This window comes from Sinohyriopsis cumingii, chromosome 6, assembly GCF_028554795.1.
Source record: "Sinohyriopsis cumingii isolate HCF-2022 chromosome 6, ASM2855479v2, whole genome shotgun sequence".
NCBI classification, from domain to species: Eukaryota; Metazoa; Mollusca; class Bivalvia; order Unionida; family Unionidae; genus Sinohyriopsis; species Sinohyriopsis cumingii.
Genome location: NC_142966.1, coordinates 70,188,139 through 70,208,171, shown reverse-complemented (window position 1 = coordinate 70,208,171; position 20,033 = coordinate 70,188,139). Strand labels below are relative to the sequence as shown.

Below are 20,033 nucleotides of genomic sequence, written 5' to 3'. Positions count from 1 at the left end.
CATCCTGAAACCAAGGCTATCAGGAAGGGTGTCATGTAGCTTCATTGAGTTCTGATACCAGCAAGTCAGAGTAATCCCTATTATGGCCTATGTCTGCTCTCCCATCATTTCTGAAGGTGTCACAAATCATGGAACAATAGCCCTAATAAAAACTGTTGCAAGTTTCTTCTCCTTGAAAAGATGGAGATAGAAAGAAGCAAGCTTTGAAACTGAAGCCCACAAGGAATTTTTGTTGTTGTCTATGCACCAGCATGAAAAGGCACACCAATCTAATCTCCCTCATATGCATTCAAAGTGGAAGGGAATTGAGCACATGATTTTCACATGGCAAGGGATGAGCTTTCTGCACTGGGCTGTCCTGACAAGAGTAAAGTGTGAAGGAGAAGTGGTCTGGGCAGGGGAGAACTCCTACAATCTGGCTCTCTGAACAGGTTGTGAACTTACTGGATCTTCCGGGGAATGCCTATTGCTAGATCAGAGAGATCACGGACCCTCCCATCTGAGAGGAGTGATCACATTCAGCTTGTGCTTCTAATCCATTATTTTCTGAATCACCTCTCTGAAGCAACACAGTGGACTGGTTTAATGACAGAGATTCTGATGCCCAGGCTTCTAGGTCTGGTACTATGGACACAGAAGGTGAGGGAAGATGTGGTTCCACCACATCACAAAGTGACTAACCACTGGATGACCCAATAGAAGACAAAACTGTGGACATATTGCTTGGTATGCATTGTTTGAACTTGCATTGATAAAGAGTTGGTAAGCACAGTAAGCTTGCTGGGAATGAGATGTACCTGGAAAGTGATTTGATGCAGGAGTAACTAAAAAGGGTATATCCCTGGAAAGTGATTTGATGCAGGGGTAACTAAAAAGGGTATATCCCTGGAAAGTGATTTGATGTAGAGGTAACTAAAAAGGGTATATCCCTGGAAAGTGATTTGATGTAGGGGTATCTAAATAGGGTATATCCCTGGCCAAAATATAGATTTTTCTAATTTGGATCGCCTAGTCTGCACATTACAACAGCTAACCACATATTTGTTGGACATTTTGACAGCAACTTTTATACAAAAATAAATTCTGCCAAAAGTCACAGGCAATTATTTCATTTCCAGATAATTCTACAAAAGGCATTATCAACCAGCCTTCATTTGCTGTAGATATATGAAGTAAACTGGGAGAATCCAAACCTTGTATGCTAGCATCCATACACACAATAACTTCCAGCTGGAGTTTCTTACTGATAATTGATCTTAATTCTGCCACTGAAGAAGAAGGTTTTATCACGCTCATGATCTGAGTACAGTAATCTACTTGACAGGAAGTCATATTGCACTAAGCTAATACGGCCATCTGCACACGTTGCATGAATAGCTAGCCAAGATGAGGGTCTGCAGCAACAAAGAAAAATTAGAGCAGATGTAAAAGGTCTCGCACAGAAATCCATCTCTTCTTGGAGAAAGACTTGGTGAGTTTGACAATCTGTGAATTGTATTTGGAGGAAGACATGCTAAATGGTGATGAGTCAAAAACTCCATGACAAAATACTGGAACTGAGACTGATTTTATTCCTCTCTGTTCACAAGAAAACCCAACTAAGAAAGGGGAGAAAGAAGCTGGTTCATATCTTGAACTTACTATGTGTTTTGTATGATGTCATCCACGTAAGCCAGTCTAACAGCCATTTCTTTCCCACTGCCAAAAGTTTACACAGGGAATAAATCAGCTAGCAAATCCTTTCCATGTGGAAACTTTCAGAGGAGGGATAAATTTAATATTACACTGGTATTGCTAGTTTAGAAGTTGGTGATGATGCAATCAACTGTCTTTGGTAAGGCTGATTGACTGAGGTTGAATCAGATCTGAGTGTGTGAAACTTCGATGTAGTTCCTCAGAAGTTAACCAAAGAAACTTGCTTGATGAAGGGTGAAGAATGTGAAATATTGGCATCTGTCAAACTGAGGCTGATATTGAACTTGTCCGTCTTTATAGAATGTCTTATCAACTGAGTAATCTCCAACTTGATCCTAGAAAGGGCTGTGAACTTCAAATCAATTACCTGTCCAAGCTATACATCTGCCCTTAACACCTTGAAGATACATTAACAAAAATCTGATTTGCAAACAATATTCACTGCCCACTTGGTAAGCAAAGCATAAATCGGCTCCTGAAAATATTACTATTGTGGTTGAAATAGCTTTTCCTTCTGATAAAAAGAAGGACGTGTTTAGGCATGCGGGATCATTAATTCCTGTGGTATCTGCTTCCTAATATGTCCTCTGAATAATATGGTAGTTCTGAATGGCAATAAACATAAAGTCATTGAGTGATGAGCTTGAAAAAGCTCACATTCTTTCATTCGAATGTTGTACAAACTCCAGGATCATATAGACCTTAATACTGTGTACATTGTCTTTGCACAGTACTATATGCTTACACTGACTGGATTTAACTTATATCACAGACTGAAATCTAATCAAAAATGATTTATAAACAAACAAATTATGTAAGGCAGTTCAGAAGTGCTTTCGTTGTGATATTACTGATATATTGTGATGTCTGCTGAGTGTCACCTTATAACGTCACCAGTTCAGTGTTCAATATCAGCAAGTAAATAATTCCTAACATTTTCCTCCTACATATTTGGTAAAATCTTCATATTCTGTAGAGAAATGATTGCAGAAAATGCAACATGCAAAATCAAAGACCAATTGCCACTTTGGTGCTGGAACTGCCTTTCCACCCATATATGACGTCAGCAAATAAACCAACCAGACTATTTGCCTAAACAATGACTGGTATTTCTTGACTAAGAGACCAATGGATATGAGAACTTTCTAACTGGCCATGTCAGAGAAAGCGGAGGTGGGCAGAACACCGGAAGGAACAATGAGGGACCTCTGTAATGTTAATACTAGTAAATAACCAATAAAATCATACTGAATTATGAATGAAATTACAACACTGTATATTCATAAATTAAACCGACAGTATATGTTAGCAAGGACACTCTATAAAACAAAATCACAAACACTGCCAAAACATTTGGCCAGATTGTTCTGCACAAATATAACTGCAATTTTGTATATGAGAAATACCTGTATATCATAATCCAGAACAAAAGGTGGGATATCCAGTTGATCAGGGTTGATCTTAGCATACAAATACTGGACACCATTCAGATTCTGTACCTTAGACTTGATATCAGAGGCTGTGAATGTGGTAAAGAACCATGTGGCCAGCTGAAAAACAAAAGACAAAAAATGTCAAGCACTGAATATTCACAATCATACAATTTTTAGCAAGTAAACTAAACTGATATAAAACTAAATCATAGAAATGACAGGTCCACTGAAACAAATAACTGAAAATTCTAATCAGAATACTTTTAAATGAATATTTGAAGAAAACATCACTATTCAAATATTCACTTGTTTACAGAGTGAACACAACTAAAAGCAGACACAGAATTCAACCATGCCGACCACAAGCAACAATTATAATAAGCCAATTTTTTTAGTACATTATGCTTCTTCAACAACTCTTACCTAATCACATCAACATTAGGAATATATGTCTGCTACCTTGTGAATCCAGCCCTACTAAATAAAACACATACTCTTTCCTGTCTATGTTATAGGATAAAGGGCAATAACTCTTGCCCATTATCTCCCCTGTCCACAACAAGGTGTTGCCAGTTCTTAAGTTGAATGAACCACCAGTGAAGATGCTTGCATAGCAGGTATTTGGCATGGTCTTCAAGTACTGGGATCACTAAACAGTCCTCGATGCAACATGATTTATTATAAAATTTGCTTTCTCCTCTGAAAACATTCCCTGATCATATTAACATTAGTAGAACTGGTAATGAGTGGAGGGAATGCTGAGTGTCCTACCTATATACTTACATCATCCATGACCACTGTATCAAGTTAAACAAAATAATTATCAAAATCTTCTTACCATCAAAATTCACCGGCAATTCACTTGAAGCAAATTGGCTGTGTTGGTTTTAAGTAGGTCTGGTGGTCATCTATCTAGTCCACATCCACAGGACCCACCAGATTCAGAATTTGTCTCTATAGAGCTAAATACCTAACTAGAGAAGGCTGACTTTGCATGAAAGCCAATGGCTTCTATGATGTCTAAAATTGAAACATTGTTTTCGAACACGAGGCTCGCAGAGATTGCTCTAATTTCATAAGCTGAAATCCTCATGAGGCAATTGTTTGATATGTCAGGGTTTGGTGAGCATATAACCTAAGAAAGCCATGCAAACAGGACTTGAGAGGGGATATCCAGCTTTCCCACTTTCACAGCTATAAAGAGTCTTGTAGGCATGGAAGGGATCTTACATGGCTGATGTTCTCTAATAATCTTTACATGAGAGGAAGTGTATGACTCGGATTGACCACTAACAGTAACAGGTTCTTGACTACGAAGCCTAATTGTGTGATGAGGATCATTAAACCAGTCAATCTGAACTGAAGACTGTTTGAGTCAAATAAAAGGGCATGTAGCTCATTCACCCTGCAAGTCAAAGTAAAAGCTATCAGGAAATGGGTTTTCAGCGATGTCCTGGCAAAAAGCTCAAACCTCTCTCAGCTGAACCATGTTAGGACCCAGGACAGTTGCTAGTTTGGAAACAGGGTAACAGATTTTGGTCTATTCAAATACAATTTGGCTAGTAGGTCTGACAGATCTTTATCATAACCAATATTTACTTGCCTGAATGTGTCAGATACCATGGAGATGTAACTTCCAACCAACAAACACAACAGATCGACCAATTTAGTGCCCCATTTTAGAAGGTAAGTCACAAATACATAGCTGTTCAACATAATCAAGTCTGACCGTCCCTCCAGAGCTTAAAGGTGGTAAGAATGACAGCTTTCATATCTAGAAGGTTCATCTGAAGAGGCTGTTCCCCTGGTCCCCATTTCCATCATTTCTGGTTGGATTTCTCCAAAAGAATTTCTGTTATGAGCCAACCCTGGCTGCACTGCTTACACAGGAATGAACATATCTCGTTCATGGAATTGACCTTCTGGTCAAGTGAACTGGAAAAATGGTGCCACTGAGCCAGCAAACTTGTTTGTAACAGGTATCTATAAAAGTAGACCAGTGGGATTATATCCACTGGCACAATTTGAAACCAAAGGAGTTACAAGAACTCTCTTGTTGAAATCCACATCCTGCATGAATACTCATGGTCATCATGTGCTTCCATTTTGGAATAAACCATGCCCTGCATTAATGATGATACAATACCATTATCCCTAACTAAACAACCTGTAAAGTTTGGACATGTTAAATTGGATAAATTACTCTGCAACAGCAATCTAGAGTGTTTGTAAAATAACATATCCATGCTCTCCCTCTATGTTCCACCCACCTCCAAAATGTGTACCCTAAGGGAAAGCCCTTAGAGGTAAGAACAGATGCATTAGCCATTTATAGCTGCATATCTAAATTTGTCTTTTCATGGTCTATAAGTCTATATATACTTAGAGAGTTAAGGACTTAATAGTTTCCAAATTATTTTACCCACGGCAGAAGTCCCTAGAGGAAAGGATGAACCCCAGGGTCAGTTTTTCATGTGTAACTTAGTTGTGTTTTTTTCAGGCTCAGTGTATATATAATTATGGTGGGGAATCTTAAAAATTTGCAAGCTGTGACCCAGGTATCATAAGTGTACCCTAGACACATTACTTTGTACATTTCTTACAAAGAGTTTTCCCACTAGACTCATTACACAAAACAGACTCTTTACACACAACAGTTCTGTTTGGCAACATGTGTAAACATGTGTTGGGTTGTATTGTATATTCCCTCTAAATCATATTAAAGCCTGTTCCAACATTCCAACATCTCTCCCTTCCAGCAGGGAAAAATATACACCATATATTTTCACTTATAAGTCAAATCCAAATACAAACAACAAAGACCCTGATCTACCATCGTAATCTGAAAATGGTAGATCAGTGTCTATGTTGTTTGTTTTTATTACTTCAAACAAACTGCATAGACAAAAATCTGCTGCATATTATGTGATGGCAGATCTGGATCCATGCAGACTGCAGTTGGACTCAATTAATAAGCAAATATAAATGGCACATGTGTTTGCTTCAAAAGTGAATGTGCTACTTTGTATGTGTATGGAATAGATACCTTGGACTACTTTGTATGTGTATGGAATAGAGAGATACCTTGGACTACTTTGTATGTGTATGGAACAGAGAGATACCCTGGACTACTTTGTATGTGTATGGAATAGATACCTTGGACTACTTTGTGTGTGTATGGAATAGATACCTTGGACTACTTTGTATGTGTATGGAACAGAGAGATACCTTGGACTACTTTGTATGTGTATGGAACAGAGAGATACCTTGGACTACTTTGTATGTGTATGGAATAGAGAGATACCTTGGACTACTTTGCATGTGTATGGAACAGAGAGATACCTTGGACTACTTTGCATGTGTATGGAACAGAGAGATACCTTGGACTACTTTGTATGTGTATGGAACAGAGAGATACCTTGGACTACTTTGTATGTGTATGGAATAGATACCTTGGACCACCATGTTGGATGCATGTGTATGAAATAGATACCTTGGACCACCATGTTGGATGTATGTGTATGGAATATATACCTTGGACCACCATGTTGGATGGATGTGTATGGAATAGATACCTTAGACTACCATGTTGGATGTGTATGGAATATATATCTTGGACCACCATGTTGTATGTGTATGGAATAGATACCTTAGACTACCATGCTGGATGTATGTGCATGGAATAGATACCTTAGACCACCATGCTGGATGTATGTGTATGGAATAGATACCTTGGACCACCATGTTGGATGTGTATGGAATAGATACCATGGACCACCATGTTGGATGTGTATGGAATAGATACCTTGGACCACAATGTTGGATGTGTATGGAATATATAGACACTTTGGACCACCAAGTTGAATGGATGTATATGGAATAGATACCTTGGACCACCAAGTTGAATGGATGTGTATGGAATAGATACCTTGGGCCAATATTGTTGGATGTATGTATATAGAATAGATACCTTGGACCACCATGTTGGATGTGAATGGAATAGATACCTTGGGCCACCATGTTGTATATGTATGGAATAGATACCTTGGACCAATATTGCTGGATGTATGTGTATAGAATAGATACCTTGGACCACCATGTTGGATGTGAATGGAATAGATACCTTGGACCACCATGCTGTATATGTATTGAATAGATACCTTGGACCACCATGTTGGATGTATGTGTATGGAATAGATAATTTGGACCACTATGTTGGATGTATGTGTATGGAATAGATACCTTAGACCACCATGTTGGATGTATGTGTATGGAATAGATAATTTGGACCACTATGTTGGATGTATGTGTATGGAATAGATACCTTGGACCACCATGTTGGATGTATGTGTATGGAATAGATACCTTAGACCACCATGTTGGATGTGTATGGAATAGATACCTTGGACCACCATGTTGGATGTGAATGGAATAGATACCTTGGACCACCATGTTGTATGTGTATGGAATAGATACCTTGGACCACCATGTTGGATGTATGTGTATGGAATAGATACCTTAGACCACCATGTTGGATGTGTATGGAATAGATACCTTGGACCACCATGTTGGATGTGAATGGAATAGATACCTTAGACCACCATGTTGGATGTGTATGGAATAGATACCTTGGACCACCATGTTGTATGTGTATGGAATAGATACCTTGGACCACCATGTTGGATGTGAATGGAATAGATACCTTGGGCCACCATGTTGTATGTGTATGGAACAGATACATTGGACCACCATGCTGGATGTATGTGTATAGAATAGATACCTTGGACCACCATGTTGGATGTGAATGGAATAGATACCTTGGACCACCATGTTGTATATGTATTGAATAGATACCTTGGACCACCATGTTGGATGTATGTGTATGGAATAGATAATTTGGACCACTATGTTGGATGTATGTGTATGGAATAGATACCTTAGACCACTATGTTGGATGTATGTGTATGGAATAGATAATTTGGACCACTATGTTGGATGTATGTGTATGGAATAGATACCTTGGACCACCATGTTGGATGTATGTGTATGGAATAGATACCTTAGACCACCATGTTGGATGTGTATGGAATAGATACCTTGGACCACCATGTTGGATGTGTATGGAATAGATACCTTGGCCCACCGTGTTGGATGTGTATGGAATAGATACCTTGGACCACCATGTTGGATGTATATGGAATAGATGCCTTGGACCACCATGTTAGATGTATGTGTATGGAATAGATACCTTGGACCACCATGTTGGATGTGTATGGAATAGATACCTTGGACCACCATGTTGGATGTATGTGTATGGAATAGATACCTTGGACCACCATGTTGGATGTGTATGGAATAGATACCTTGGACCACCATGTTGGATGTATGTGTATGGAATAGATACCTTGGACCACCATGTTGGATGTGTATGGAATAGATACCTTGTACCACCATGTTGGATGTGTATGGAATAGATACCTTGGACCACCATGTTGGATGTGTATGGAATAGATACCTTGGACCACCATGTTGGATGTGTATGGAATAGATACCTTGGCCCACCGTGTTGGATGTGTATGGAATAGATACCTTGGACCACCATGTTGGATGTATATGGAATAGATGCCTTGGACCACCATGTTGGATGTATGTGTATGGAATAGATACCTTGGACCACCATGTTGGATGTGTATGGAATAGATACCTTGGACCACCATGCTGGATGTATGTGTATGGAATAGATACCTTGGACCACCATGTTGGATGTGTATGGAATAGATACCTTGGACCACCATGTTGGATGTATGTGTATGGAATAGATACCTTAGACCACCATGTTGGATGTGTATGGAATAGATACCTTGGACCACCATGTTGGATGTGTATGGAATAGATACCTTGGACCACCATGTTGGATGTGTATGGAATAGATACCTTGGACCACCATGTTGGATGTATGTGTATGGAATAGATACCTTAGACCACCATGTTGGATGTGTATGGAATAGATACCTTGGACCACCATGTTGGATGTATATGGAATAGATGCCTTGGACCACCATGTTGGATGGATGTGTATGGAATAGATACCTTGGACCACCATGTTGGATGTATGTGTATGGAATAGATGCCTTGAACCACCATGTTGGATGTGTATGGAATAGACACCTTGGACCACCATGTTGGATGTATGTGTATGGAATAGATACCTTGAACCACCATGTTGGATGTATGTGTATGGAATAGATAATTTGGACCACTATGTTGGATGTATGTGTATGGAATAGATACCTTAGACCACTATGTTGGATGTATGTGTATGGAATAGATAATTTGGACCACTATGTTGGATGTATGTGTATGGAATAGATACCTTGGACCACCATGTTGGATGTATGTGTATGGAATAGATACCTTAGACCACCATGCTGGATGTGTATGGAATAGATACCTTGGACCACCATGTTGGATGTGAATGGAATAGATACCTTGGACCACCACGTTGTATGTGTATGGAATAGATACCTTGGACCACCATGTTGGATGTATGTGTATGGAATAGATACCTTAGACCACCATGTTGGATGTGTATGGAATAGATACCTTGGACCACCATGTTGGATGTGAATGGAATAGATACCTTAGACCACCATGTTGGATGTGTATGGAATAGATACCTTGGACCACCATGTTGTATGTGTATGGAATAGATACCTTGGACCACCATGTTGGATGTGAATGGAATAGATACCTTGGGCCACCATGTTGTATGTGTATGGAACAGATACATTGGACCACCATGCTGGATGTATGTGTATAGAATAGATACCTTGGACCACCATGCTGGATGTGAATGGAATAGATACCTTAAACCACCATGTTGGATGTGTATGGAATAGATACCTTGGACCACCATGTTGTATGTGTATGGAATAGATACCTTGGACCACCATGTTGGATGTGAATGGAATAGATACCTTGGGCCACCATGTTGTATGTGTATGGAACAGATACATTGGACCACCATGCTGGATGTATGTGTATAGAATAGATACCTTGGACCACCATGTTGTATATGTATTGAATAGATACCTTGGACCACCATGTTGGATGTATGTGTATGGAATAGATAATTTGGACCACTATGTTGGATGTATGTGTATGGAATAGATACCTTAGACCACTATGTTGGATGTATGTGTATGGAATAGATAATTTGGACCACTATGTTGGATGTATGTGTATGGAATAGATACCTTAGACCACTATGTTGGATGTATGTGTATGGAATAGATAATTTGGACCACTATGTTGGATGTATGTGTATGGAATAGATATCTTGGACCACCATGTTGGATGTATGTGTATGGAATAGATACCTTAGACCACCATGTTGGATGTGTATGGAATAGATACCTTGGACCACCATGTTGGATGTGTATGGAATAGATACCTTGGCCCACCGTGTTGGATGTGTATGGAATAGATACCTTGGACCACCATGTTGGATGTGTATGGAATAGATACCTTGGACCACCATGTTGGATGTATGTGTATGGAATAGATACCTTGGACCACCATGTTGGATGTGTATGGAATAGATACCTTGGACCACCATGCTGGATGTATGTGTATGGAATAGATACCTTGGACCACCATGTTGGATGTGTATGGAATAGATACCTTGGACCACCATGTTGGATGTATGTGTATGGAATAGATACATTAGACCACCATGTTGGATGTGTATGGAATAGATACCTTGGACCACCATGTTGGATGTGTATGGAATAGATACCTTGGACCACCATGTTGGATGTATGTGTATGGAATAGATACCTTGGACCACCATGTTGGATGTGTATGGAATAGATACCTTGGACCACCATGTTGGATGTATGTGTATGGAATAGATACCTTAGACCACCATGTTGGATGTGTATGGAATAGATACCTTAGACCACCATGTTGGATGTATGTGTATGGAATAGATACCTTGGACCACCATGTTGGATGTGTATGGAATAGATACCTTGGACCACCATGTTGGATGTATATGGAATAGATGCCTTGGACCACCATGTTGGATGGATGTGTATGGAATAGATACCTTGGACCACCATGTTGGATGTATGTGTATGGAATAGATGCCTTGAACCACCATGTTGGATGTGTATGGAATAGACACCTTGGACCACCATGTTGGATGTATGTGTATGGAATAGATACCTTGAACCACCATGTTGGATGTATGTGTATGGAATATATACCTTGGACCACCATGTTGGATGTACGTGTATGAAATAGATGCCTTGAACCACCATGTTGGATGTACGTGTATGGAATAGATACTTTGGACCACCATGTTGGATGTATGTGTATGGAATAGATACCTTGAACCACCATGTTGGATATATGTGTATGGAATAGATACCCTGGACCACCATGTTGGATGTACGTGCATTGAGTAGATGCCTTGAACCACCATGTTGGATGTATGTGTATGGAATAGATGCCTTGAACCACCATGTTGGATCTATGTGTATGGAATAGATACCTTGGACCACCATGTTGGATGTATGTGTATGGAATAGATACCTTGAACCACCATGTTGGATGTATGTGTATGGAATAGATACCTTGGACCACCATGTTGGATGTACGTGTATTGAGTAGATGCCTTGAACTACCATGTTGGATGTGTATGGAACAGACACCTTGGACCACCATATTGGATATGTATAGAATATACACCTTGGACCACCATGCTGGATGTATGTGTATGGAATAGATACCTTGGACCACCATGTTGGATGTGTATGGAATAGACACCTTGGACCACCATGTTAGATATGTATGGAATAGACACCTTGGAAAACCATGTTGGATGTGTATGAAATAGATACCTTGGATCACCATGTTGGATGTGTATGGAATAGATACCTTGGACCACCATGTTGGATGTATATGTATGGAATAGATAGATACCTTGGGCCACCATGTTGGATGTGTATGGAATAGATAGATACCTTGGGCCACCATGTTGGATGTGTATGGAATTGATAGATACCTTGGACCATCATGTTGGATGTGTATGGAATAGATAGATACCTTGGACCACCATGTTGGATGTATGATGTAAAAAGTCTTCAAATTCTTTCTGTACCTGAAATTAAACACATACAAAGGAAGTGTAAAATCCAGATGTCAATTAATTTAGAAAATTTCCTATTTTAAAAATTAATTTAGATGAAATTACAACATTACAATTTACATGGAAAGACACAATAGAGCTAATCTACAACAATCCCTGATGCACAATTAAATTTGTGCATCAAAATATAATTTCAAAAGAAAGGGTAACATTTTTACTTAGGGTTCATTACAAGAGGCTTCCACTTTATGTTTATCATAATAAAAATTTCTGGCTTCATCAATGCAATAATATTCTGCATATAAGTTGACAAATTTATGTGATATGGAAAATCCCCAGATTATGGTATTTTCACACTATGTATTCCAAATGATGATTATTCTTTGCAGCCATTACAATCCCAATTTTAATGATAAGCTAATGGTGTGGCAGCAATTTTTAGATTGTAAGTCTAATTGTCATCTTCCATTACTATGTCTGATTTGGTTAAAAAAGATAATACCCTCCTATCTGGCAGAGAGGTCTCTGGTGAAAATGCTATGATTGTCCTACAATCCATCTTATTATCTCAGAAATGCTTTAAAAGGGAAATAAAACAGGTTGTCCTACAATCCATCTTATGATCTCAGAAATGCTTTAAAATGGAAATAAAACAGGTTGTCCTACAATCCATCTTATGAATTCAGAAATGCTTTAAAAGGGAAATAAAACAGGTTATCCTACAATCCATCTTATGATCTCAGAAATGCTTTAAAAGGGAAATAAAACAGGTTGTCCTACAATCCATCTTATGATCTCAGAAATGCTTTAAAACGGAAATAAAACAGGTTGTCCTACAATCCATCTTATGATTTCAGAAATGCTTTAAAAGGGAAATAAAACAGGTTGTCCTACAATCCATCTTAAGATTTCAGAAATGCTTTAAAACGGAAATAAAACAGGTTGTCCTACAATCCATCTTATGATTTCAGAAATGCTTTAAAAGGGAAATAAAACAGGTTGTCGTAAAATCCATCTTATGATCTCAGAAATGCTTTAAAAGGGAAATAAAACAGGTTGTCCTACAATCCATCTTATCATCTCAGAAATGCTTTAAAAGAGAAATAAAACAGGTTGTCCTACAATCCATCTTAAGATTTCAGAAATGCTTTAAAATGGAAATAAAACAGGTTGTCCTACAATCCATCTTGTGATTTCAGAAATGCTTTAAAAGAGAAATAAAACAGGTTGTCCTACAATCCATTCATGTATAGTTTAAGTCCTGTAGATTTAATTCTTCTCAGTGTGATTTATTAACACTTATTTCAGCTTGAAAATTTAGCATGAAATATGCAACTATTTTGCAGTAATTGTACAAAGAAATTTTTATGCTGATCGCTATGACCAAGATGATAATAGACTTCACACAGTGGTGTGTACTACAGCATGAAGAAGTAAAACAACAACAACAACAATAATAATAATAATAATAATGAGGACATAATCTTTGAAAGCTATATACAATATACAATATTAGTTAAAATACAAGGAAATATACAGATTGTTTTGGCAAGCAAAACTGACCCTGAAGTCTTGACATGTTTGCTTTTGAAGAAATCCAACCACAAGCCCAAAATCTCTATATCAGAAATTTTTGTCAGCTAGATCTTGCAGAGACACCACCTTCACCCCAAGTTAAGAAAGTCTGAAACTTCTACAATTCTAGATTTATTCTCATTAAAATCACTGAGTTTCTTGCTAAATAATTTCAAGGAGTAAACAAAACTCAAGCTCAAGATCAGAAAAATGTTCATGTTCCATAACTTTAATTAAAATATAGTTAGAACTTTCAGAATATTCTTCACTTTAATTCCTGTTAGTGCGATAAATTTAATTAGAGCACATACTCTAATTTTCAAATCTAATTTTAATTTAGTGATTTTGAATTTGATCTAAAATTTCATGCTTCTGACCTCACACCCATATAGATATAACAATCTGGTCTAAAGATCTGGCCTCACACCCATAAAGATATAACAGTCTGGTCTAAAGATCTGGCCTCACACCCATATAGATATAACAATCTGGTCTAGAGATCTGGCCTCACACCCATATAGATATAACAATCTGGTCTAAAGATCTGGCCTCACACCCATATAGATATAACAATCTGGTCTAAAGATCTGGCCTCACACCCATATAGATATAACAATCTGGTCTAAAGATCTGGCCTCACACCCATATAGATATAACAATCTGGTCTAAAGATCTGGCCTTACACCCATATAACAATCTGGTCAAAAGATCTGGCTTCACACCTGTATAGACATAACAATCTGGTCTAGAGATTTGGCCTTACATCTGGATAGATAAAACAATCTGGTCTAAAGAGTGGTCTCACAAATGGATAGATATAACCATAAGGTCTAGAGATTTGGCCTTACACCTGGATAGATATAACAATCTGGTCTAAAGATCTGGCCTCATACCTGTATGTGTGTGTGTGTGTGTATATGTATATATATAAATCTGGTATAGAGATCATAAAGTTCTTCAGCTTGAGTCTAAAATAGTGATTTGCACTCAACTAATCACAAGTAATATTTGCAACATCACTTCTGATTGGCTGAAAATAGAATTCAAGCTCAAGCTCAGAAGTTTTATGATTTTCAGGCCTAGCTTTATAGTCATGAAACTTTGAGCACAAAAAAATCATAAAGTGAGTCCCAAATGATCGATAAATTTCAGTACATAAAAAAATTATGTAGAGATACAAGCAATAAAACTCTTCTGAAAATTTGGTGATTCTATCCTCAACAAACATCAAAATTATAGTATACCAAGTTTTGCAATCTTGAAGCACAAGTCTAATTTATGAGCTCAAGTTTTAAGAGTATCAAGCCATGTTTCAATGTCTGTCTTTAACCCTAAACCTAACCCTCACACAAACTGTCCTGAAATATTTTTCACTAGATTTGCTAGAAATCAGCATTTATTCCTGAAAACAAAGTCACCCATGAGGTGTCATAAATGCACATGCATTATTTTCTAATAAACAGAGCTGAAGCCAAAAACATTTCCATTACAACAATGCCAACAACAACAACACCACTTTCAGTTAACACCTACCATATTAATTTGCCTATAAGTAGTCCAATTTCAAAGACCATAGACACTGATCTGCCATCATATAATTTGCCAGTAGATTATGCTTAATGTTGTTTGTCCTAGTGATTAGTAATAACAAACTGCATACACCCAGATCTGATTGTGGAACATGTAACTGAGCAGTATGCAGTTGGACACGACTAATAAGCCAGTAAATATTGTATATCTTGTCTGTGTTTCCCAGATAAAATACAACTTACTTGTGGTCTAGGACTGAATATACTGTTTTTAAAAAGTTCATAGGTGGTTGATTTTCTCCTGTTGTCAAGGTGTGAAAGTAGACTACAACATAATCCTTCTCTACCACTGGGTCCAGAATACGAATCAGGTACAGCAGAGCCTATGTGCAATTAAAAAAAATACATTGACAATTTTTTTGTATCAAGGCAAGTTAAACAAAACCTGACAATTAAAATCAGAGTTATCTGTAGTGGGACCATTTTTCCTGGACCTTGGGTCTCCTGTTCTGGAATTTCACTAAAAGATTGATCTTCTTTTCCTTTTATACAAGACTGGCAGTATTCGGAGACTTGTTAGGCTGGCAGTAGAATTTTTAAAGTAGCAATTATAAAAGTTTGCCCTGAATAATGCTGACATGTATAATTAACTAGTGTGCAAGAAAAAGGACAGCAATATGGAATGTTCTGTTTTGAATCTGACTCCTATTCAAAATTCTGTGACATTAGGAACATTTTTCTAAAAATTTTCTTTTCAAACCAATATAGATTTGACTTGTTTTGCTGAATAATGTATTTCTACATTTTCTTAAAGATGCATTGTCCCTTGCATAATTTAAGCAAACCCAAAAGTTATGTAAGCAGACATCAATGACTTCAAGACAGCAGCACATGCCCCTAAATTTTATCTCATCAAATATGTTGTTTTTGATTGACATGAACTGCCATCTGAGAACATTACCAAAAGCAATTTTTGTGATCACTAATGCCTACATATAACTTGTGACCCAAGATTTCAATTCTTAAAATCCAGCAGATGGCTCTGAAGATGAAATTGTTATCCTTTCTTCTGTTATAAAACAAAGGTAAATTTACTAAGCATTCCTCACCATTATTCCTCATAATTTCACTGGATGAATTGTTACTGACACATGAACTACTATCACTAATGGCCATTACAGCTCTAAATGATCTCTCAAGAACTATTTGAAATGTGGAGATGACATGTGCATATCAACAACTCTGCTTGTCATATGACAAGCATGCAATTTGATGTCCCATCCATTACAATGTCACAGTTCATTGAATAGTTGTACTACTACAGCTGGTGTAGTGTATTTATTTGCTAAACATAGTAACACTTTTATTATTTTCTTGACCATGAAACAGCAGCATGAAATAATTTCTCTTACATTCTACATATCAAAAGGCATCCCATCCTCATCTTATGTAAAGACAGGAAGTTTCCTGAATAAGGTTTTAGGCTATGAATATCGTTTACTGAACATACCTGGAGGTTAATCGATGAATTTTTCTTTCTAATGATACTATATTGGTGTAGCATGTTCAATTAGTATAATGCTGGTGTCAAACCCATCAACATGTTTGCACTGGTTAATCCCTCTACATAGCAACTTTTAATTTCACTTTAAAAAGAACTCTATATCATTAAGAACAACACAAACAGCTGGCACACGCCAGCTGCAGATAAAGGAATATAACATTCAGATTGAAAAAAACAAATCAACCAATAAGAAACAGAAATGGCACAAAATGCATGTGTTTTATTAGAACTTGCTAGATTATTTTTGAAAGTATCACTGCAAATTAAGGAATAATCCATTGATAAGACAAAATAAACAACTTTGGAGTTGTCTGTGGTGTGTTATTTCAACAAGAAAATAGAATGACCCCATACATGGACATTACTTTGATGCTGGCCTCTTTCATGTATTGTAATCAGTTGGAGAGAAATTATTCTGTTAATTAGCATGTGTTTTTATAATGCAACAGGAAAATTAACAAAAATTTTTTTGTCAAAAACAGAACTTTGTTAAAAGATGGAATACATGATTATATTTTATCTGCATCTGGACTGAAATCAGTACTTGTTTGGACATTTTCTGCATACCTCTTCATATATGAGAAATCATATATTATGTAAGACTGTCTTTAACAAAAATATTTTCTCAAAAAAATAACACCAATAGACTACAAAATATTGAAAAATGCCAGCTGGTAGGAACACTGTAAGAAATAAAAAAAATAAAAAAGTCTTGTCAAATGAAATTCATATTTCCATTTTATTTTTCAATTCAGTTTCATTGTAATCATTATAGATGAAGCCCTCTTGTATTTAAACATGAAAAGAATGAATTGTATGTCACTGCAATGCCATCAATCACAGATTTATTTCTAGCATAGTATGCAAGAGTTTGTGACAAATGAGTTCTAATGTAAATTAAGTCCACCTTTTCAAGATCCAAAGAGTTGGCAGGGAAGTTTTTCCCAACAAAAGCAACAACTGGACGGCCAAATCTGTCCACTCCTGTCCGATAGAGACACCTCAACATTGCTATTTCAGTAAGATCCTCTAGTCTGGCTCGCTTCAATAATCTCTCATATCTGAAGAATAAGAATTTATTTTTATATTCACCCAAAAGTACATCTACAAAGCTGCATGGCTTGGATGCAGACAATGTCTAAGAATCTAATTCAAATGCAAAATTTAACCAATGTGTGAGGGACAGATGGTCAAATGAATGGAAAATCTTACTAAGATATGCCCATACCCAAATCAAGGACAGGACATAAAATAGCATTATTTAAATTTGGACATTCTGATTAATATGGAATGTTATTTGAATTCCATCTGCTGTACTAGATAACAATAAGACATAATTAAGTTCTAATTTTCTGATAATTTCTCGAAGAAGAATATAAAACACTCTTCCAGGATATAGTGAATTAGAGTTGCACATATTAGCTACTCAGTTTTTGAAATGAATTCCACTGAGTCCTTGTGGAAAATGTATCTCTCTTAAACAAGACCTCAACAAAGTACTTGATCAAATCAGGCTTCTCCTGCAATATCACCTGATAAAAAGTTTATTTTCAATTTTAATCATATTTCTACAAATTTACAATTCAAAGATAATAAAATTTAAACAACATTTCAATAAACAATGTTTCATCCGCAAACAATGTAAGATTAATGACTTCAAAATCCCTGATGTCACAATAGATCTTTACAATACTGACAAGAGTATCAATAGCTCAACACTGCTGCCAAAACTGTATTGAGATAATAAAGATTTTCCAATAAACCTTCTCCTAAGCTCAAGGTGCCTCTCTTCACTATCGGAACGTCTTTTTAGTATGTTTTTCTTCACAGCATCTGGATTTTCCTCCATTTGGGAAAATGAGTGTCGACCAACTTCAAGAACTGTAGATGACCCAAATGTTCTGTTAAGGTCTATTGTCTCCTCCAAATCATTGTCATCTTTTTCTGAAACATAGCATGTGATATTGAAATCTGATTCTTTAAAATGTTATTTCTCCAGCCACGTTTACCCTAGTCTGATAACTGCAAACAAAGCAAGTCTCAAACACATCAATGCTCATCACAATTTTCTCAGAATTGTATATTTTATATATTTTTATTTATTTTTTATAATTTTATTTTATAGATTTTTATTTTATGTTTTATTTTTATATATATTTTATATTTTATAGCAAATTATGTTTCTCTGAGAATACTTATCCAATCACATTAAAGATAGGAATTAAACTCCACTAAAATCCAGATCTCCAGAAAGGACAATTTTTTAAAAATCTTTCCTATAATGTGACTGTATATGTATTCTTGAAGGAAAACAATTTTCTTTCCCAACTGAATACATTACCCAATCACATTAACATTTGGAAAATATGTAGAATGAGGTGCAAATGCATGAGCATCCAATCTCTACCATGGTTAGCATTCAAAAGAATATGACGGGATACACTACATGAAAGATAAAACCAGGAAGGAAAACTGAGTCATGCAAACTAACAATGAAACAAACAAGTGGTGTTTTCTTACCAACAAATAAAATCCGGAGAAATCCAGGAGAAGCTAAATATCCAATGCCTGTGATGATGTTATTAACAAAGTCTGGTGATTGTCTCAGTAGCTGTTACAGGTCCTAGCAGATTCAGTTCTCTTCTCTGTGATGCTAGATCACAATGATTGAGGCTTGAGAATCTAGCTTGTGCATACCAGTCAACAGCCTCAGTGATGTCTCATATGGAAACATTGTTAATGAATGTGGGGCCTGCAAAGATGGCTTGAATCTCAAAAACAGAAAACTTTATGAGACACATCTGAGTTGGAGAAATTTCCTCCTACTCAAGCCAACACACAGGCTTGGTGGCGAGTTATGTATTCCCTGCTTTTAATACAATCAAGAGCCATCCTCTGGCCCTCATATGCTTTCTGTGCTTGACAAGTAGCACCTGATATGGACCTAATCTTGTACAGCTTATTAGCTTAAAGGGTCAATCATGGACAGCAAGCGGATGGTAATTTGTTATTGCCTGTAAACAGCAACATGTTATTTGCTCACTGCACCATCTGAATGGGATTGCAAATCAGATCTATTGATC

The 20,033-nt window shown here is 36.9% G+C and overlaps 1 protein-coding gene across 2 annotated transcripts in view; it reads right to left on the bottom strand.

Moving 5' to 3' along the window:
* LOC149797161 (protein GDAP2 homolog) overlaps positions 1 to 20,033 on the bottom strand; it is an 87,231-nt gene that overhangs the window by 9,145 nt on the left and 58,053 nt on the right. For both annotated transcript variants that reach the window (XM_089961835.1, XM_089961836.1), the window contains 5 exons: positions 18,714 to 18,894; positions 17,858 to 18,011; positions 15,630 to 15,769; positions 12,240 to 12,294; positions 3,102 to 3,245 (listed from right to left, as the gene is read on the bottom strand). In XM_089961835.1, coding sequence (XP_089817961.1) covers positions 3,102 to 3,245; positions 12,240 to 12,294; positions 15,630 to 15,769; positions 17,858 to 18,011; positions 18,714 to 18,894 — 674 coding nt within the window. The remainder of the gene's footprint in view (positions 1 to 3,101; positions 3,246 to 12,239; positions 12,295 to 15,629; positions 15,770 to 17,857; positions 18,012 to 18,713; positions 18,895 to 20,033) is intronic.